This window comes from Gracilinanus agilis, chromosome 3 (assembly GCF_016433145.1).
Source record: "Gracilinanus agilis isolate LMUSP501 chromosome 3, AgileGrace, whole genome shotgun sequence".
NCBI lineage: Eukaryota > Metazoa > Chordata > Mammalia > Didelphimorphia > Didelphidae > Gracilinanus > Gracilinanus agilis.
The window spans coordinates 182450737-182473311 of NC_058132.1; the positions used below are offsets into that span (position 1 = coordinate 182450737).

Genomic DNA, 22575 nt, shown 5'->3' on the forward strand with positions numbered 1-22575 from the left:
CCATGTTCTCCTAGTGCTACATATGACTGAAGGGACAGAGAGAGAAGAGGTTGGGCTGATAGCAGCTGTGATTGACACTCTGCTTCTGATTCCTTGGCTAGCCCTGGGTCTTAAAGTCTAGGGACTCCATTGAGAATCTTGTTTCCCAACTAGTTAATATGATACCTGATAAACTCCACAGGTCAAGAATTTATTTTATATTCTTAGTTCCATCATCATTATCCATTATCCATAGTTCAATTATCCATTATCATAAAGGAAAGGAAGGAAAGAATAAAATATTTATTAGGCATCTATTCTGTGCCAGACATTGTGCTAAGAGCTTTTCCAATGTTATCTCAGTTATTTCTTACAACCTTGTGAGGTAGATGCTAATATTATACTCCATTTACCATTGAGGAACCTGAAACAGAAAGAGGTTAATGACTTGCCCAAGGTCACATAGTGTAATATCAATTTCTGACAAGAAAATGGAGAACAGGATGAGTGACAACCAACAGTTTGGAATTTAGAATTTACCCAGATGCCATGAGCCAGGGAACAAAAGGCAGTTACACCAGCACTATAAAAGGCAGAGCTGAATCAAGATATGCTCTCACTCATGGGTGGCTGGGTGGGTAAGCCGACCAACCTGCTTAAATTACCTGTATCCTGTTTCATTGATTACCACATCATCAACTACAGAATAGAGCTGATATATGTATAAATTAATAATAATTAATATATATTAAAAGTAATAATAATATATAACTATATCTATATATATATATCTATTAAAGAGGAACATTATCAAACCTCAATCCACCTGGTCAGAGCCAAAGGTGCCTGGCTTGACCAGGGCCAGAGAGAGAGGAATCTCTCCAGCCAACAGTTACAACCTGATTAGTCACTGACCAACAAATCTAATCATCTATAGTCTAGAATAGATTCCCAACACCTTCTTCCTTCAACCCTGATTCCTTCTCCTGGGTTGATTACAATTAAATCCTTAAAGCTTACTTAGGTGAAGGCTGTTGTTATTATAAACATCAGTGTGACATCCTTTGCATCTAAGGGGAAAGGAAATACTCAGGCAAAGACAAAGTCTCAGTCACCATGCTATCCACTTATCATTAACATTTATCCACTCATCATCAACATTATCCATCAACTCAACTCCTGGACAAGTAACCAGAGAAGCTGTGTGATTCATTTCACAGCTTCTCACTTAATCACTTAGTCCTGGGCACTGTTAGGTAGGGTTTGTTGTTCAGCTGAGCTCCAAATATTTGTGGGACCTAGTGTTCACTACCACGACTTGGTGTTCACTTGGGCTTCTCATCCCAACTCAGCTTAGGTCTTTAGACCATCTGAGGACCTTGGGCCATCTCTCTATCAGGCCCTGTTCAGCATCACCATACCACCTATAACAAAAGCTAGTAAGTGCCTGAGGGTGGATTTTAACTAAGGTCTTCTTGACCCTATTCATAGTTAAGCATCCTCTCTATTGTACTACCTACCTGCCTCTAGGAATAGATAGAAATATTATCTCTCTGAAGAAATGGGTTTACTTAAAAAATATGGCAACATTTGAGATAGGCTATATTATTTGGGGGAGCATTATACTAAACAATTGCCAGCTCTTAAAGCTATGATTATTTATTGTACAATATCACCAGCTCCAAATAAATTTGGAATTTTAGTCTTATCCTTTTTTCTTTCTCAATATATAAAATTGCCTTTAATGCTATTTTAATCTCTATTTAAAATGAACAAGTTAATTTCCATCTTTAATCAATGCTTGCCTTTGACTATAAGCAGTCATTTATGAAATTATTCTCTCCTCTTTTATATATCCCCCAGGTGGGGGGGTGGAGGGGCTTGAAACATTCTATTGGGCTGTGGGACATTATTCCTAATCTGACGAATACAATGAGTAGGATACAATACAATGAAACTTTGAAAGAGTTGCCTTAGAAACAGACTGACACCCCATTGCCCACCCTTACCACTCTTCCAACTATGAAACAATACACCGAAGTACAAGGGTTAAAAAAAAAAAAAACCTAAAAAAAAAAAAAAAGAAAGAAACAGACTGACAGATGAGCATTTCCTTCCCTTTGGCCCCCTCTTTAAAAAGTTTGCCCATCACTGATCTAGGGCATAGTACAAGAAGAGGAGCATTTAGGAAGGGATAGGAAAGGGAATATATTTGGTCCATGTATCCATAAGGACTGTCTTGAAAGATCTTTGTTCTTTCCTTCTACTTCTTATTGTAGGATTTAAATTAAATCCAACATTCCAAGAATTACATTTTATAGAGTTTAATAATTAATTATTAATTGTTATTAATTATTACTTGAAGTAGAAGGAATAAAAAGGAAATAGAAGTAAAAAAACCTAATTATCTAACAAAATTAAGACCACGTGAGCAATAGTCTCCTGGCTTTCGCCTCATGCCACCTCCACCAAATCTATCAGATGCAGAGAGGGAGAGAGGTGGGGCTACACAAAATTTATAACCTCCCTACATTAGCACATAATGTGAGGAGAGTGGGGTGCTGGAAATCATAGTTTTTACGGTAACAGATTCTAATTACACATTATCCTTGTATTACAGGCTGAGCTGGAAGGGAGCTTAGAGGTTATCTCATCTAATATCTTCATTTTACAAGTGAGGAAACTGAGGCTGAGAGAAGTTAAGTGACTTGCTCAAAGTCACAAAGGTATTTAAGAATGGAGATGGGTCTCCTGACCCTCAGTCTAGGGGTCTTTGCTCTCTACCACCAGAAAGTACCCATAGTAGAAAAGTCTCAAGGAAGGGAACCATGTGGCTATTTCTCAGACTCAAAAGAGCTCAGATTTTCCTCAGTACTCACATTTAGTTCTTTCTCATGGAACTAATATAAACTTGTCTGCCAAGAATAGACACAAACTACATGTATCATTTACTGTGTTTATTGTTCTTGCTTTTTGTTTTTTGACTGACTCTTCCTATCTTGCTAAAGCTGACCAGAATCATTCATAGGCACGACCCCATTCTGATTCACCCAGGACGTTTGACAACTCCATTTATAACATAGGCCACTTCACCACTCCTTAGGCAACCTGTCTCCTGACCCCCAACAATTAATCCCAAACTTAGTCTAGCCACCTCAGCTCTGAACCCTCCAAGTTTACGGAATCCCCTAGCCTCAGCCATTCTAGTAGTGGGGATTATAGGTTAAAGCCTCTACACTGGTCACTGAAGTTTTACTTTGAAAGAAATTAATATTAAATGTCAAATTCCTTTTGTTGTGTTTAGAACCCGAGTTTTTTGGGTAATGGATTTATAAAATAGATATCACATATGTGAAGAAAAGTTGAACATATAGCTTAGGAAAAAATACTATTTAACAATATCATTGAGGGTTAAATCAGTTTTATTATGAACTTGTGCAAGTGTATTTCAAAAAATATGATTCTACTTCTCGTTCTTTAACTTTTTTAAAAACCACATGATTTTCTAGCTTCCTGAACCTTTCAGGATTGCTACAATTTTTATCATTACATTGGATTTCACTGGTTGTCATTTTCAATTTATAAAGCAACTTCTATCACAAAGCAAGTGGTCTAGACAAGAACTGTGCCCACATATTCCTGATGCAGAGGACAATGGAGGCAATTCCCTGTTTAAAATATACAAAAGCACAATTATTTTTGCTTTAGATACTTAGAAAGCAGTGATTTCTTTTCTTTTCTTTCCACTTAAATTATCCAGATAGTGACCATCAAGTCTCAACTTCATCTTGTAGATCTAAAAAGATCTAAGGGAACTCAGATTAAATGCAATGACCCATCTTGCTTCCAGAGGACCAATGATAAACATACTTCCCTCCTCTCAGTAGAGAGGTGGAGAACTCTGGATATGGAATGTTGCATACAATGTCAGATACAATCACTTTTTTGTTTGGTTTTGCTTAACTACTTTTCCTTGTCATAAGGGAGAGTTTTTTTTAGCAGGGCACATTACTGGGAAATAATTATGATATAAAAAGCACTGATAAAACATCTAAAATAAAATAAAATAAAAAGACCTGAAGCATCTTAGTAAAAAAAAAAAAAAAAAAAAAAAAAAAAAAAAAAAAAAAAAAAAAAAAAAACAACGGATAGATCATTGGCCCTTTTCTTCCAAAAGACAGTATTTGCCTTACTGAAATTTACCCTCAGGAGCAATTTCATGACTGAACTGAAACAGAAGTCAAGACTTGACTTCGAATTATACTGCCCTAACCATTAGACTACCCCACTGCATTTCTTTGATGATCGTTTAAGTTTCCCTGGCTAGTACCTTTCGGGAGACAGGCTTAGATATGTGGTTGTTCTTGGTAAAATACCAAATTGTTTCTTCAGGCCTTTGAGAAGTTGACTAGGAAATATTTATTCCAGTCATTCCATCCCTCAGGGTTAACCTTTCTCCACAGGGCTTGTTTGTTATACTTAACACATCTGGTAGACCACAGAGATACAGAATTACATTGGTTTAAGTAACTACAATGCAGTTCCAGCCTGACGGAAAATTTTCCCACTTCCCTCTGTACACAGTGCATTTTCAATAATAAAGTTCATAGGGAACTTGTTGACAGAATGAGGCTTTTTCCTGGGGGGGCCCCAAAACCTGTAGTCACATTTTCTCATGTGTGAAAAATTGAATTATATAAAATAACACAGCCACATTCAACACCACAAGAGGGAATTGGTTGGCATAACTCGAACAATGCGTTGACTCCAGATGCTGTACTCAAATTGCAAGACTCCACTAAAGAAGTATATATAACCTAGGGAAAAAGAATTCTATTTAGACAATGTGAAAAATGAATCATCCTATATAATATTTTAAGCCCCTTTCCAATTTTTCAATCACATAAAATTGATTGGTTCATTCTTTTAAAAATCAATGAACAAGCATGTATTAAATATCCACTCTAAGGAGGAATATAAATGAGGGATATATAAGCTGATGAGATTAATATATATTTTTTCATAAATAGTATATCATATTATAAATTTCCTTATTTATATTTCTTGAAACCAAATCATATAATAATTTTCATTTAACACAAAGCAATTATTTTTACTATTTTCATTTTCTACCTTCTATAATTTAAGAGAATTATTAAACCTGAAAAATTAACCCATAATTCCTTCATGTAACATCATTAAACATGCCCTAGATAAAGATGTATGTAGACAAATGGTACTAGTTCCTGAAAAGTGAACGAGGTAGAAATACTTACCATTTTTTTCATATACTGCATCTACTCTATTTCCAATTCCTGGGAATTCTTCCTCGAGCAATCTGGGATAGCCTTCATTCATTGTATGGTTAGTTTCATCATAACTATAGCAATCAGAAAAAGGAAGTCTCTTATCAGCTGGATAGATTTAGGAGAGAAAACTGAGAAGAAGGTCTTGCCCTATTTGAATCCAAATAACTATAAGTATTAATGCAGTGCCAAGGATTTAGTATTGTTCACTCTGCATTGGATTACTAGCAAACTGTAATCTTGGATTCAACACTTCAGCTCTTTTGGTTTCAGTTTATTTATCTGTAAAATGAAGAGGTTGGACTAGATGACCTCTGTGGTACCTTTTAGTTTTAAATCTAGGAACTGATGAGCTCTTAGTCTACAATCTTTTAATAGCTATCTGAAAACTATTTTTTGCATATTAATTTGAGACCTTTCTTAATTCCACTAGGTAGACATCTAAATTGAAAAATGACTATTGAAATGACCTTAAAAGTCATCAATTATTTCATTATTCCATCCATCATTCATTAATTCATTCAAAAAAGGTTTTTTAAAACCTTCTATGTATAAAGAATTATGCAAGGCTTGGCAAAACCAAAATACAAAAAATTGGCTTCTATCCTCAAGGAACTTATATCTAGTAGACTAGATAAGACCTGCTAATGAATAATAGCATGGAAAAGTGGAAAATGTACTAGATCTGAAGTTCAAATTTTTCCTCTAACACTTACTAACTTGTCGAGAGCATGGAAAAATTATCAAATCCAGTTTTCCCTATCTGTAAAATGAGAATGGTAATAGCACTTATCTCATAGGGTGACCCTGAAGTCAATGAATTATTGCATTTAAACCTTTTGGGCAACCATACTGAACTATTTTTTTTTAAACTACTGTTAAATATAACGCTAAGTGATGTGACAAGTATCCTAAGACCAAAAGTGTCATAGAAGTTCAGAACAGAGAGAGATCTCTCCTGGTGAGGGTGATGAAGGAAGGCTTGATGGGAGGAGATGGCATCTCAGGCAGTGCTGAAGAATAGGGTGTGATTTTTATTAGGGAAAAATTAGAATGATAATGACTTTTCCACTTGAGGCAGCAAAAGTCCAAAGGCAGAAAACACAAAGACAAATGTTAAGTAAGTCAATTTTCAGCATCTAAAACAAATAGCAGATTTGCGGGAAATAATGCTAGGAAAGGAAAACCAGGACAAGACTATGAAGGGCTTTTAAAAGTCTTGGAAGGCTTGAGCTTTTTTCTTTGCCCAACTCCCCAGTGTCACCAGTATCCACTTCTGAATTGATGACCTTTCAGAAAACTATTATTTTCTAGCCTTTTGTCTTACCACTGGATTTTGATGACTCCAGAAGAAAGAATAAGGCTGACAAAAACAATCTAGTGCAACTCTGCCTCACTTAAATCCAATCCATGTGAAAGTCAAGTTGTTGGTAATGTATTGGTCCTCTTTGAAAATGAAGGATGAGCAATAACTTTCTAGCCCTATCAAATAGAATTGCTTAAAAGAGATAGTGATAAAATTTGGAGGCTTCGAGAGGTACTGTAAGAGCTAGTAGCGTCTAGAAAGGAGTGGAAGGGAAGTGTGAATTTAAAAGGAATGACTAGAAGTGAGACAAAAAAGGATGGTTTGACACTGAATGAAAGTACCTAAGTGGAAATCATAACTGCAAAAGTTAAGGACCAACAAGGAATGGATAAGAATTAAATTTAGTTATACGGGTACCATTTTTAGAAGACTTGGAGTACTATAAACCAATCCAGCATTCGTTCCTTCTGTGTGTAACACACTAGACTAGGTGCTGGTGAAACAAAGACTAAATGAAAAACTTCTTACCGTCAAGGGGATACATTCTACTGGGGGAACAACTAAAATTTAGTGGCCCCACCTGTTTGATTTAACTATTTAAGATATGTAAAAAATATATGGCACCTTTTACTTTGCATTTTCTTAATGAAATTAAACTGACTTGTATATAAGAACTTTCAAGTTGGCTAAGAGGATATACAGCAAAAAATAAGGATGGTTGCCGTACCTCCAAAAATGATCTCCAGTGAAGAAGAGAGTTCTGTGTGTAGCTTCAATATGAACTGCAGCATCTATCCTCTTTACCTCTTTTGGGAACCCTAGTTCAGAGATTTTCTTTGGGTAATCCTTCAGTATCTCATAGCCATTCAGGGCCCATACTTTTCTGCCTAGGATAAGTGACAAAACAACACTTCAGAATTCTAATATAATTTTTAATACATAGAAACATTTATCTTAATGAAAAAGTTGCTAACAATGACCTAAGGACCAATATTTTCATCACATAATCCTTGAAAATATGAAAATACAAATACTATTCAAGCCAAGTTTAAATCCAGGCTTCTTAATTTTCTATGAATTCAGCTGCATGAATATTCCCATGCTTTGCTAATTGTTACTCTATATTGAGGAATATACTATATATATACAAATAATTTAGGAGGTATTAATATAGTAAAAATTCTGAATCTATACTCCACAATCAATATAGCATTAATTCTAAATTATAGATTGATTATAGCTAGTAGATCACAGTACCATGGAAAGTAGATTATTAGCTTTGTGACATTAGGTAAATTACTTACTTTCCCCAAGCTTCCGTGTCTGCAGCTGTACAAGAAGGATGTTAAACTAATGGTCTCTAAGGTCTCTCCAACATCTAAATCTATGATTTTATAATATGATTTTTTAGGTTAACAAAGAACATAATGCCTATTGATTAAACTGAACTGAAAAAATCAGACTTCATGGCCTAAAATTAATCTCTTTTTAACAAAGTCTAGAAATAATCAACATTAACTTGTCTTCCACAAGTTAAAATCAGAGATAGCTAGCAGGGCTTTGTTGGGTGCTCCCAATCATCAGGTTGTTTTTCTCTATTTTTTCCTAAAATTCAAAATATTTACATCCCAAAGTTCTGCAGATGCTGGATTAGAAGTACAGTGGTTTTGAATATGGTCAAGTATACCTAGAAGGAAGTGAAAGCAGATGAAAGTTCTCTAGCAGAAGACTTACCTCTAAAGATGAATATTAAGTCATGAGCAGGGTTCTCATATGCAGCATCAATGCTATTTGGAAGTTCAGGCCAAAATGATTTAGTTAAAAAGAGCTCTGGTTCAACCATCTGTGGATGCAGACGCCAGAAGAATCTAAAGAAGACAGAAGAGTAAAGAGTTGCTAGTGCATGAAATGGTGCCTCATCCTGTTCTAAGCACTTTTTACAAATGTTATTCCATTTAATCTTCACAACAACCCTGGAAGGTAGGCACTATAATTATTCCCATTTTACAGATAAGGAAATTGAGACAAAGGTTTAGTGATTTGCCCAGGGTCAAACAGATAACAAGTATCTGAAGTCAGGACTGAATTTAGGTCTTCCTGACTACATTCCTAGCTTTCTTTCCACTGCTCTATCCATTGCCTCTCCTACCAACCACTAAAGCTATAAAAGGATTTCACAAAAAGTCTTTTCAGTAGTGGAAAGTGATGTTACCTTTTCACTACCATATTTTCAAATGTTTTTTTAAGGTTTTTTTTTATCTCCCAAGAATAATTTTATCTTCCCTGAATTCAAAGACTTTCCATATTAGAAATATTTATGGACATTGGATGCGACGCCTAGCTTTTGAAAATAGCATCCATGAGGTATATTTGCCTTTTGTCCTACCCACAAAGGATTTCTTAATCAAACTATTATGTCCTTTAACGTAAGAATATTCTACGACTATAATGATGTAAACAGTGACTGTGTCTAATGCAAAAGAAATCAGTCTCGAATAGAAAAATTTAGACATCCAGTTTACTCTTAACCTCATTCTGGAGTGTGTTTGTGTGCGCGTGTGTGTTTTGATCTTTCTTTGTATTTCCAGTGCTTAGCAAGGTGTCTGGCATAGAGCAGAGACTTAATGCGTGCTTGTTGACTTCCATTTCATTAATATAAGAGCATCCTCCTTAGCAGAGAGTTTTATGAGTGACTGTCTAGAAAATTTTTTTATTTGTGGTCAAACTTATTTTTTTAAATAAGCTTTTCTAGATTTCAGAGATTTGTATCAAATGGTCACTAGTCCCTACCATAAAGGCTGTTCCAGGTGGAAAGATCTGCCAGAATTTACGTTTCACCAACAAAGCCTTCAAGAACCCAGGGTAGTTTCCAGCCCATTAGAGTAGAAATAAACAAATAAGTGAGAAAAAAGAAATTGGACTTTCTTGACCAATTGGACTACATTTTTTTGGTTTTTACTTGACACATGTTTACACCTGCAGACATTGTTTCAGATGTATTTATCAAGTAGTATTCTTTGGCTTAATATTGTACTTGCCTGTCTTTAAAGATTATTGTTTCTCCTCGTAGGCTAGTGACAGCATCCAGTGACAAGGCAGGATCACATTTGTCTGGGGTCTTGGGATGTTTAGGGTCAGGATCTTCATCTCCGGGACCTGAAAACATGAATTAAATCATGAGGATGGCTGCTAGTTCTCTAATGTGAAATGACCATATTTTATGTAAAAACTACCATCATATTGCTGTGTGCCACAGGAAAGCTGTTGATGAATTCTTGAATGCTCAACTTTTCTGAACCTTATTTACCTCCTCTAGAGAGTAAAGATAATAACACCCAGCTAAACTATCCCTCATGGTTACTGTGACTATCATGACATTAATGAATATGAAAGAATATACATTGCAAAGAATATAAGTACATGTTCTAAAAAGGCAGGAAAGAAATTTAAGCTGTGTCTGAAATGTTTTGTTTTGTTTTGGTATAGATTTGAGATTTCTTTGGTAGAGGGAACTCCTGGTGAAGGAACTCCTTTCAGAGTTTGCAGATTGGCAACTCATCTGTAACTTATGAGCCAGGAGTGCTGTGCAGGGCTCTGAAAAAATTGCCCATGATCACACAACTAGACTACATCAGATTCAGGGCTTGAACCTACATCTTCCTGACTCCAAAAGTGGTGCTCTAGTCGCTATTTTTGGATTTTTTTTAAACCAACATACCAAAATTTTTAAAAAGGGTTTAAACACCTGAGGAGTGTGGTTTTCTGTTTAGGCATCCTGGGTCTCTTTAAAAAAATATGGCCATATTGTCTCCTGATTTAATGAATAAGCCAATATGCATGGATAGAAAGTTATTTGGAGTTTTAGAAAACTAAGAAATGTAGTTATTCTGATTTAATACTGTAAATCTCTAACACACCATAAAGAGCTTGGATCCCTTGGACATCATCATCAGGAAGCATGAAGCCACTTTTGCCAGTATAGGTGTAGATAGGAAACATAAGTGCTCCAGGATCCTTGGAGTGGTCCAAGCCTAAGGAGTGGCCAAATTCATGGGCAGCAACAAGAAACAAGTTATATCCTGTAGGGAAGAAAAATGTAAGCCAATTTAATAAGAACTCACCTTTAAAAAATTATATTTTATATTTATAATTATATATAAGCATATATATAATTATATATTATCTAACAACCCTAGGAGGCAAGTGGTACAAATATTATTTCACAGCTAGATAATATGGTTGATCTGAATTAGATCAGAAATCAGGAAGACCTGAGATCAAACACTGCCTCAGACATTACTAGCTATATGATCCTAAGTAAGTCTTTTAACCACTACCTTAGTTTCTTAAACTGCAAAATGCTAATGTTAATAATAGCACCCATCACAAGATTGTGGTGTGAACAGAAGGAAATAATAATTATAAAGAATTTGGCATGCCTTAAAGTGTTATGTAATTGCTTTCATTATTGTTTTTTTATTATAGCCATTTAACAGATATGGAAACTGAGGATCAAAAAATTAGGTAATTTGTATACAATCATAGAAGCAACAAATTCAAGAGCTAAGCTTCAAAATGAGATCTTATGACTACAAAGTCTCCTTCTTTGATTAAGCTTCCCCAAAAAAGTGACTTTGTCTTATCCTGGGATTGGTTGTATTTGCACTTTCTATCTCATAGAATTATCCCTAAAGAAAAGTTTTGTAAACCTGAACGTCATTTATAAATTTAAACTATTATTGCTCTTACTGTTGTTATTATTAACTATTATTAGTCAATTGACTGAACTAGTCAATATGAATTCAGTGTGAAGTGTGCTTTATGCACTGAGCCACTTAACTGCCTCCATCATACTTACACTCTCATGTAAAGTTTGATGATTCATTTAAAACATATATTAATTAATATATAATTAATTTGTAATTAATTAATTATCAATGAGTTAATTATTTGATTAATTAATTTTAATTGAGATAGTTAATTTATATATAACAATGACTTGAATATCAGTTGACTAATTTATGTTTACACAATTAAAAACTGAGTTTAATTAAATTGAATTGAATTTAGGTGCAACTTTCTTGGCTTCTTTATATTTTTATCCTCTTTCTTACATAGCTTTCACTTTGTTCATTTTCTCATAGTTACCATTCAGTAGTATAATATCAGATGGCTCAAATAATTTCAACTTGTTTGTGTGTGATCATTTCTGGTTACAAAATTTGAATGTCAATTGTCTGAACCAGACCGGTTAATGTGAATTCAATGTGAAAAGCTTGTTTTTCCTCCTCTCTTTTGAATCAGAGATGAAAAAAATTGGGCTGCTAAAATATGAGGAAACACTCACTACACATGAAAAGTACATATCCATTGCACAACCAATCATAGTTTTATATACAGGGCAGCCAGTATCAAACAAGCCCCCAGTTTTGTATGGCAAGTAGCTTTTTCAGAAAAGGACAACTTTTCATCCATAATCTTACAACATATATAAAGATAGAAAATAGAAAAAAAAAGTCACCTAACAGAGAAATAATTGCAGTGGGTAACAAGATAGAAGGAACAGATCCTAAGCATGTTTTATAACATGAGCAAGCTAATTAATTCCTTTATTTCCCAGATATCTAAAAAGGGCACTAACAAGAATGTTGAATTGCTTAGCTCTAAGAATTTTAAATTTCTAGAAGTAAAATCTTCAACAAATGCAAGAGTTCTGGGAGACTCTGTCAGTTGAACACGAGCCAAGGCAGAGCCTATAAACCTGAGAAAGGAGTTCTACATGTGGGTACCATTAAAGACAATATGTCTGTTTCCAAAGTTGGAAGCAACTAGTTCCAACTAGCCAAGTTGGAAGAGGAGAGGCACATCACCAGAGGACTCGCCACCAGGTGGTGATTTTTTTCCTTCCCCACAACTTCTCATGAAAGCCATCTACTAAGTCATCAGGTAGGGAAGAAATCAGCTTATGCTCTGCAGAGATGGATGGAGCAAGTCACATCAGCATATACAAGAACAGATCTTTGGAGGATTGAAGTATACAAACACATAAGAGATGGAGTCAGGGAGAGAGGTGTGTGTGTGTGTGTGTGTGTGTGTGTGTGTGTGTGTGTGTGTGTGTGTATATATCTGTATATATCTGTATATATATATACATATCTGTATATATATACATATTTGTGTATATGTACATATGTATATTTTTGCTACTCAGTCATTCAGTTGTATCTGACTCATCATGATCCTATTTGAGGTTTGATTTTTTTTGACAGTGATAATAATATAGTTTGCCATTTCCTTCTCCATTAAATTAAGGCAAACAGAGGGTAAGTGACTTGCCCAGGGTCACATAGCTAGTAAGTTTATGAAATCAAATTTGAACTCAAGCGTTCCTGATTCCAGACCCAAAGTTCTATCCACTGAGCCAACTAGCTGTCTCCACATACACCTATAGATGGTTTAAGGGAGTTATCATACTTTATAAATACACATTCTCATGTAAAATATGAATCATTTGAAATGTCTATAATTTCTTACCAAAATGACCAAGTATTTAGCTTAATCTAGGATTAGCTGACCACATACACATTCCAAATTAATTGTTTGAGTTTGAAATATTTGGAAGAAATTACCTTTGGCACTATTTGTCCAAATCTCATCATCATCAAAATGAGCATCCCCTCCATAGTTGGGTCCAGGAGGAAATGCATGAGCCAGAAGTCCAGAAGGTCCATCAAAGGGGTAGAAGTCTCCATGTTCTGCAAATCAAAGCAGCACTTAGGAGTCCTGTTTCTAAAAGTAGTCCAAAGTCCAAAAAGCATTTCTAGCAAGTGGCTCAACTTTCTTACCTTTTATTCCAAAGGAGATCATGATATCAGCAGTGCCATTGTGAAGCCTGGTAAAGTTGAGAGGTGTCACATCAGACCAGACCTTCAGTGCTTTCCTTATTGCCTTGTCTACTTCTGCTTGGGTCATGTCTGGAGTGTAATTCAGGATCCTATTCATCAGAGGAAATGGAAGTTAAACTTTTTTTGAGTTCAAGCTATGTTAGAGTAAACTTCTTTGGAAGACTATGAAACATTTCACAGTGCAGAGCTCTATTTCTTCAGCATAGTTCAAGATTTACCAGGTTTCCTTCATAAAGGGCCCTGATCAACATGATTTCAAACCAATTGGTAGAAAGTGAAAAATTCCAACAAATATCTGGACACCTCTAAGTAGTTGGGTGTTTACCATCCTGTAGACAAAGGCTCCAAATGTTTTGTGGAATTTTTTACTTTGCATTAAAAATTTTTTGACACAGAAAAAAACTTAAAATAACTATGTTTCCTTCATTTTTCTGCTTTTTGAATTATTTTACATAATCAAAGTGAATTACTCTGACGTCACATATTTGCAAATCACTCATCCTATCGTTAATGTTTATAAATAGTGAATTACAGTGATTCTCAACAGAATATTTTGGTTTTGTTTTAGATTTTTAAAAGATTTTTTCACATATATTATGGTTTTATTTTAAAATATAAGCCAATTTCATGAAACAATCTTTTCACAGAGTTGAGAAAAAATATCTGTGTATACATTATTTTTAAATCCCACATACTAACAAGAAAGTTATAATATTCTGTTGAGGCTATACATGTCACTTACCTTTCTTGTAACTCATATTTCCTATGATTGCATTTCTGTGATAGTTAAATAGCAAAATAGCAAAGAAATGACCAAGAAAAATTGTCAATCCTTTTACCTGTAGGTTAAATTAAACCTAGGCCACTTGAGAGTTCGAGGAAAAAAGTTGTATTCTCCCACATCAGGGACCCCACATCTTGGCTTTTTCATCACATCTAAAGTGTCATCATCCAGTTTGCCAGTCACTTTCAAGCCAAAGAATGACTGCATTTCTCTTAGTCTTTCTGCTGTGGTGCCAGATGCCTTTTTCATAAGTATACCAGCAGGGTTAGAATAAAGGTTGTAGTATGTCTTCAAATAATTCTAGAAAAGAAACAGAGACCATTAGAATCTCCAAGATCAGGCTAATGGAACTTTTTTTTAAAAAAAACTGCAATATCCTACCTCTGCAAAATGGAGGTTCTCTTCTGACAGATCATCATCATCGTCGTCATCATCATCATAGGATAGGGGGAAAGCTGAACAATATGTCCAGCTCAATAAAAATAAGGCAACTATGAAAGTTGGCTGCATCTTGACTTTTTACACTTAGAAGCTGCTGTCTTTCCAAAAGACGAGTACCTGGCCTTTTATAGACCTAAACTGATGAGTCATTTATTATGGGCAAGTTTCAACTTCCTAAGCATTGTAAGATAAACATGCTTACTTGACTACATTTTTTTGCCCAAGAAATTGTGGTTTGTGGTAAAATTTGAGGGAAATATGAAATGTGGGTATCTTTGCTTTCCACAGGGTCTCAAAACTTAGCTTGCAAAATTGATATACTAAGCAGATTTGTGGGCTCTGTGGGAAATAGGAGAGTATATTTTTCTCTTTACAGTGATTTTTAAACCATTTACCATATTAAATTGAGGCAGCTAGGATAGAATATAGAGTGGATAGAGTGCTAGGCCTAGAGTTAAGAAGATGTGAATTCAAATCTAGCCTCAGTCCCCCATTTGCCTCAATTTTTTTCTGCAAAATGAGTTGGAAAAGGAAATGGCAAACCACTCCAGGATCTTTGCCAAGAGTGAAGGGTTAAAATTTGGGGGGTAGGAGTTTGAACAAAGGTCAGGAGATTAGTTTCTTAAACATAAAACAGTTTATTTTGAGGAAAGTTTGGATAGGAAATAGAAAGGAAGAAAGTAAGAGTGATTTTATAATAGCTTGTAACTATACCTAAGATCCCAATCCTAACTAAAATTTTCTAAGAAATCCTAAATCTATCTGCCTTCGAGGGCAATGTTTTCTGCTGAGCAAGACCCAGCCTACTTACCTACTCTGTCTATCTAATAATATACCTACTATCTGTCTACCTATCTACCCAAGCTAATCAATAATCAATAAGGCTGTTAAGGCCTTAAATCAGTTTCTCTGTCTCCAACTATCAGTTAGAAAAAGTGCCAGCCTCAGAGAGAGAGAGAGAGAGAGAGAGAGAGATACTCCTTTCCCCAGGGTACCCAGAAACCAAAGCCCCTTTCCAACTGCCTGCAACTCACTAACTAACCAACTCTTAGCCATACCCATCTAACTGTCTCCAACTTACAGCCTGCACAGCAGTGGGGCTCCAACTCAGAAATCTTTTTGCTCCTTTGCCTCTTAAAGAGAAAAAGGGAGATTAAGAAAAACTTAACACAAGAAAACCTCAAATAAGGTCATGAAGAGACAGGCACAACTGAAATAACTGAATGATAGCATATTAATTTGTTCAATATTTCAAGAACTAGAGATGTGGGCTATTTAAATGTTTCTTCCACATAGATAGGTGACCAATCCCTCCAAAACTTCATAGATGGTAGCTATGAATTATGAAAAGAAAAAAAATCACCCTAACAACAATCCCATGATGAGCTTTTAAAAAATCCTTCCAGTCACTCTTCCCAAATTTGACATCATTCTTGATTTCTGACTCTCCTTCATCCCATGTATCCAATAAATCACCAACTTTTGTCATTTCTATCCTTATGTCTCTCACATATGTTCTCCTCATAGGCCACCACCCTAAATCAAGTTCTCTTCTCTTTTTACTTAACTACACCAATAGGATAATCCTTAGTCTCTCTGAGTCAAGCTTCTGCCCACTCCAATCCATCATCCATAGCCACTAAAGTAATTTTCCTAAAGCACAGGTAGAATGAAGTCACTTCCCTGATCCATTAAACACCAGTTGTTCCCTATTTCCTCTAGGCTGAAATGTAAAATCTTCTCTTTCACTTTTAAATCTCTTCATATTCTAGTTTCTTTGTACTTTTCCAGGCTTACACATTTCTCCCTCTCTACTTTTGAAATTCTGCCATACTGGTCTACTGGCCTGAATACATGATTTTTTTCTATTCTCTGTATCTTTTTACTAAAGGTCTCCCTTATCTGGGATCCACTTTCTCCTCACCTTCACCTCTTAGAATAACGAATTTCTTTCAAGAAATATCTTTCATGAAGCCTTTAAGAAATACCTTCTTCATGAAGCCTCTCCTGAGCTCCCTCCTCAGACAACCCTGTGTCCATCTGGTAAATATTATACATATACTTATAGATATTCAAGTTGTTTCCTCTCATCATAATGTAAATTCCTTGAGGGGAGAAACTATTTTGATTTTGTCTTAAATATTTTCAACATTTGGCTCTTATTGAGTGCTGAATAAATGATTATTAATTGATTCATGGGTTTGTTCTCAAACAGATCATATCTTACCTCTTTAATTACCACCTATCAGAGCCTAAGCTCACCTAAAAGCCATTGATCATCTTTATGTCCCTGATGAAAACTTCAAATTGGACTTCATGAAGAAGGGCATGGAGGAAAGTTGCACAGGATGAACAGACATGAATAGATTAAATCTTATTGTAAGAGGTACCCACAACAATGAGATCATGAATCTATGTGGCATATTGGAATATTAAAAAATAGCTTTGAATAAAATGCTTCCAACTAAAGTAATATAGTACAAATGGAAGAATTCAAGGGGTTTTTATAAACAAGTTGATTTTAAGTTACATGTTCCTCAAAATAGACTTTGGTGGGGGAGAGTTGCTTCTATGATAAGTAAAGTGGAATTGGACCAGAACAAAAGTTCAAGGGTTGCATTTGCTACAGCTATAAAATTAGAATTAGAAATTGTGGTCCTGAAGGGGACAAAACCCAGCAGATATTAGTGTAAACTAGATTTGGGGAAAGCAGAACCCAAATGATTCAGAAATATGTTCCAATGAACTGCATGAATTCCAATGAATTCTGTAAGGGAAGTCAGTTTAAGAGAAGTAAGAAGCTTTCAAGAATGAAATACAAAAAAAAACAAAAAAAGAAAAAATTGTTCTGTGGAGGAAAAGGGGGAGTTAACTAAAGATATCAATAAGGAGCATGGGGAATTCATTTTTTCCAACTTAGATTTGAAAAATAAACAAACAAAAGTTGGAAGTAAGGATAAGTAACAAAAAATAAAAGCATGGCATGGCACTATAAAAACAATGTCAAGAGCTCTATACCTTCAGAATGAACAAAAAAAGGCAGAGGACAATAAAGGTAGATTTTTAACTATGTTGACAAAATGATAAAAATTAAAAAATGAATGAGACTGAGGCTCAGTGTAGGTGGAATGATGATTATCAACCACAGAGAGAAGCCAAAACTTCTTATTCTTGTTTTGCTTCTGCTTTCTCTATCAAGGAAAAATGATCATTGGACTAAAAAGAACAAAAATTATAAATGGACACTAGGGCATATGATACCCACACTAAGTAGGGAAATGATAAAGGGATGTCTAACTATTTTTGATCACCTTGATCCAGATGAACTATGTGTCAGTGTACTGAAATAACTGACAGATATCATTGTTGAGTGGCTGTTGGCAATCTTGAAAAGACCATGGAAAACAAAAGGATAGTTTTATAGTTTTTATTTTTTTTAAAAGAAGAGTTTGAGGACATTTTAAAAAAGCATTAATCATAAAAATCTAGCATAGCTTCATCAAAAACAAGTCACAATGACAAATCTTATTTCCTTTTTTGATAATATTACTAGAACTATAAGGACACTGTATAGTTTACCTATGCAGTAGAACAGTTGACAATAGCTTATACTATTCTGGATGACAAGATGGTCTAGATCAGGGATCGGCAACGTATAGCTCTTGAGCCATATCTGGCTCTTTTGAGGGCCAGATATGGCTCTTTCTGCAGGAGCCATAAAGTCAATTTTTTTCAGGTGCTGTTACAGGAGCACGCACTGTTACAGGAGCACGCACTGTGAGCGCTGTATGGCTCTCATGAAATTACATTTTAAAAAATGTGGCGTTTATGGCTTTCACGGCCAAAAAGGTTGTTGACCCCTGGTCTAGATGTACACTGCTTATATGGTATCATTGATGTGAATTTGGAAATAGCTGAATGACTAGACTCAAACAATAATCATTAATCATTGGATGTCAATTTGGAAGAAGGTCTCTAGTCAAATGTTTCAAGGATTTGTGTTTGGTCTTACACTATTTAATACTTTAATTTAGTTAAAGGTTTAATTAAAGGAATAGACAATAGAATTTTCATGACATAGATATTGAGAGGATATCTAATATATTGGATGATAGAATCAAAATCCACTCAACAGGTGACGTAGCATCGTGGGTAGAGTGCAGGACATGGCTCAGTGGATAGGGAGCCAAGCCTAGAGATGGGAGTTCCTGAGCTCAAATCTTGTCTAAGACCCTTCCTAGTTTGTGACCCTGGGCAAGTCACTTAACCCCCATTACCTATGTTTTATTTCTCTTCTTCCTTTGAACCAATACACAGCATCAATTCTAGTACAGAAGGAGAAAGAAAGAAGGAAAGAAGGAAAGAAGGAAAGAAGGAAAGAAAGAAAGAAAGAAAGAAAGAAAGAAAGAAAGAAAGAAAGAAAGAAAGAAAGAAAGAACATAGTGTTCTCTAATAGAGAGGTGAGAGCCTTGCTTACCTCACCTAAGTCATCAACATCTAAAGTGATGTGCTCAGTTCTAGGCACCACAGTTTAAGAGGAGTATTGGGGGGGGGACCTCGATAGCATCTTGAGAAGGGCAAATTGGACAAAAAAAAACACATAAAGGTCATATCACATGAAAACTAGAAGAACTGGGAATGTTTCATTTGGGGAAGAGAAATGGCAGGGGGTATAAAATATCTGAAGGGGCATAATGTAAGGGAGGGATACAATTTATTCTGCTTGGCCCCAAAAGAAAGAACTTAGAGCAATAGATAGATACATGGATTTTTGTCTAATGTAAAGTTAGTGTAATTCCAAAAGATGGCTCCTTTTTCACTGGCTGGAGGACCATTTACTTCTTCAGTGTGCTATTGACAGGATTCATCTTCAAAATCATCCTGGGTAAGACAAGGCTATTTCTGAGCTCCCTTTCAATTCTCTAATTAACCCAAACAAAGGAGATTTTAAAAACTCATCCAGCTACTCTCTGGGAATTACAATAACTGACACTGAATCATTGTATCATAGATTTAGAGCTAAAAGGAACCCTAGAGACCACAGAATTCAACTCACTCAGTTTTGTTGATGAAGAAATTGAGGTATGGAAAGGTATAAGTATAAACAGAACCAGTACCTAAATGTTATGATAGAGGGGAGATAGAGAGAGTCTATGAGGGAAGAGACTCTCTTCTAGCTCTCCCCTCTGCCAAAATATACACTGAGAGACTTTGAGGGAGTGTCACCCCAAAACTGGGTGACCTGGATGGTCATGCTGCCCCACAGGAGTTGTGGGTGAGGTTTCCCTAAAAGATGAGGTATGGGGTACCCCAATCTGATTCTGAATGAGGGCGGGGTTCATACAAACCTCTCCCAAGGTCAGTCAACTTCACAGCAGAGGGGTCTGGCTTCAAGATGGAGGCAGCTAGACCAAGCTGTGATTCCCTCCTCCTTGTTGTCTCTCAGGCACTCTGAAACACTATCTGACTAATGAATAGCTTTTATTATTCACAATTCATGGATTGGGGAAAGGGGTGAATTGGGGATTGGGGGTGCCCTCCTCTATTTCTATAGAGTCCATCACTCAAGTGGGAACTTTTGGAGTTCCCACTCCTATGCGTCTCCCCTTGCCCTTTCTCCTTCAGTTTCTATTTCCTATTTCTGTCCTTTTCTATAATTGCAAGTCAAACTGGAAAGGGTCTCTCAGCAAGGTTGGGTAATGGGAGAAGGAGCCTAAGAGACTGATCCCAAAATGGAGTCCAAACACTTAGTTTACTCGATGGTTGAAGTCTTGCTCAATGAGATGCAATGGAATCTTTGACCAGGGAATCAGGGTTTCAATGTCCAGAGAAAGATCCCCAGGAAACCCTCAGGACTGGATCCAAGCTGGGATATCCACCTCCTTCCTCTCCCCAGTCCTCCACCGGAAGTCTCTCTTCCTCCTTCCTCTTCTGGAGAAAATTATCCAGAATCCTCTCTCAACTGTCAGTAACTGTCACCAAAGGTCTTCTTCTGGCTCCTTTTGTCCCATCCCCCTTGCACAAATTCCATCCTTACAAAGGTTAAGTGAGTTTCTCAGAGTAATGATGTGCCTGAGGCATAATTCAAGCTCGAATTGTGGATGAAGTGTTGGACTTGTGCCCAAGAAGATCTGAGTTAAAATCCTGCCTCACACATTTATTCACTGTGTGACCCTCAGCAATTAACTTAACCTATTTGTCTCAGTTTTCCCACCTGTAAAAATGATGATAATCATAGCACCTTATACCCAGGATTCTTGTAAGAATCAAATGAAAAAATATTTGTTAAACTCTTTGCAAACCTTAATGCACTATAAAATGCTAGTTGTTATTACTATTATTATTACTATTATGCTTGATAAATTCAGTACAATAGCTACAATCCCACCTAGCTGCCTCAGATGGAAGTTGGGTCAGATTTAACCTGAAGAAGTTTCCTGATACCATAAGTTAACCTTTTAAAAAAAGGATAATTGGAACTCCTTTATCTAAAGAGAGAGTAAAAATTTTTAGGAAAATTATACCTGTAAATAAGGATATAAATTCCCCTAAGTTTCCCAAATTCTGATTATTCTGAGTACTAAAAGTAGTTTTGACCCCTAGGATTCAAAAAGCATCCTATGGAGTTAAAACTTGATATTCCCTTATTAAGTTCCTTATCTTTTAATGGTAACTAATACTTATATAGCATTTTAAAGTTTATGAAACACCTTAGATTCACTACATCATTTGATCTTCCCAATAATAATCATGGTACAATGGAGAGACTAATACTAGTTCTAAAGTCAGAGGTTATGGGTTCCAATCCCTCTTCTAATGTTTATAATCTGTATGAATTTGGGTAAATTACTTAATCTACCTAGGCTTCAGATTCTGTGAAACAAGGTGGATAGACTAGATGATCTCTAAATTCCATAAACCCAGATTTATGAGTTATGGAGAGAAAGCATTATATCATCACCAACATCATAATTACTTCCATTTTACAGATGAGGAATCTGAAGCTCAAAGCTTTGTCCTACAACACATAGCTAATTAAGGTTTGAGGTAGGATTTGAACCTTCTTGATCTCTTCCTGATGAAGTTCAGAAGCACACCATGCTATGATGCCTTCCAGAGATTGTGAAAAAGTGCATGAGAAAGTTACATAGTTTGAAGAGCCCTCCCTAGTTATTACCATATGCAATGAAGCAATAGAGAATAGGATGTATAAATGAATTAGTCCTCCTTTCCTTGTAAAGGGTTTAAATAGCAAGGTTGATAACATGTTTTCAGAAAATTCTCACATTGCTGCTATCTGAGAAAGTTATGATTAACATAGCCCACACTGAAGTTATAATATCCATCGTCCTACAGTTGGCTTAATCAACAAGGTTTCTGCTTTCCAGTGCTTCTCAAGCAATTCCTTAAATTACCTTTAAAATTAAAATAGAAATGGATCCTTATCCTAGGCTACAGTTCTTTGGCTTTAGACCATTGTTCGCCTGTCAGGATTTCAGAGAATAAAATAGCAACATAGCAGGAGCACTATGGGATTAAGAGAAAGGGTATATGCTTCTGTATGTGTGTCTGTTTTGGAAGAAAAAAACAGGTAATCAAGTTGGGGGGGCAGGAGAAAATAGTCTGGCAAAACAGAAGAAGGTTCTATGAAGCTTTTTAAGCAAGCATTTATTTTCAGTTTTTGCAATCAATAATCTTATACTCACGAATTTGTGAAGAGCAGGGGACGTTTTTATTCAAGAGATACATCTTCCATGATCTTGGGTTATAAGAGGCTACTATTCTCCAGCTAAATTAGATTTGGCTTCAGCAATGCATGAGAATCAAACTTTTCATTCATTCAGCATACAATCA

General features: G+C 35.7%; 1 protein-coding gene across 1 annotated transcript; it reads right to left on the reverse strand.

Annotated features, from left to right (window-relative positions):
* Positions 1 to 4695: 4695 nt before the first annotated feature.
* Positions 4696 to 14790, reverse strand: MMP13 (matrix metallopeptidase 13). Its single transcript, XM_044666263.1, has 10 exons — positions 14662 to 14790; positions 14336 to 14580; positions 13437 to 13585; positions 13221 to 13346; positions 10509 to 10670; positions 9630 to 9747; positions 8326 to 8459; positions 7319 to 7478; positions 5256 to 5359; positions 4696 to 4796 (listed from the first exon to the last, which is right to left on the reverse strand). Exons 1-10 carry the CDS (start codon positions 14788 to 14790, stop codon positions 4696 to 4698), a joined length of 1428 nt encoding a protein of 475 aa, XP_044522198.1.
* Positions 14791 to 22575: the final 7785 nt, after the last annotated feature.

Excerpts from the sequence above, each read along its gene's own strand:
- MMP13 (XM_044666263.1), bottom strand. The coding sequence starts at position 14,790 with ATGCAGCCAACTTTCATAGTTGCCTTATTTTTATTGAGCTGGACATAT. Across the intron at positions 14,581-14,661 it reads AGAACCTCCATTTTGCAGAG|AATTATTTGAAGACATACTA; the intron begins GTAGGATATTGC and ends TTTCTTTTCTAG. Across the intron at positions 5,360-7,318 it reads ACTGGAGATCATTTTTGGAG|TTATGATGAAACTAACCATA; the intron begins GTACGGCAACCA and ends TGATTGCTATAG.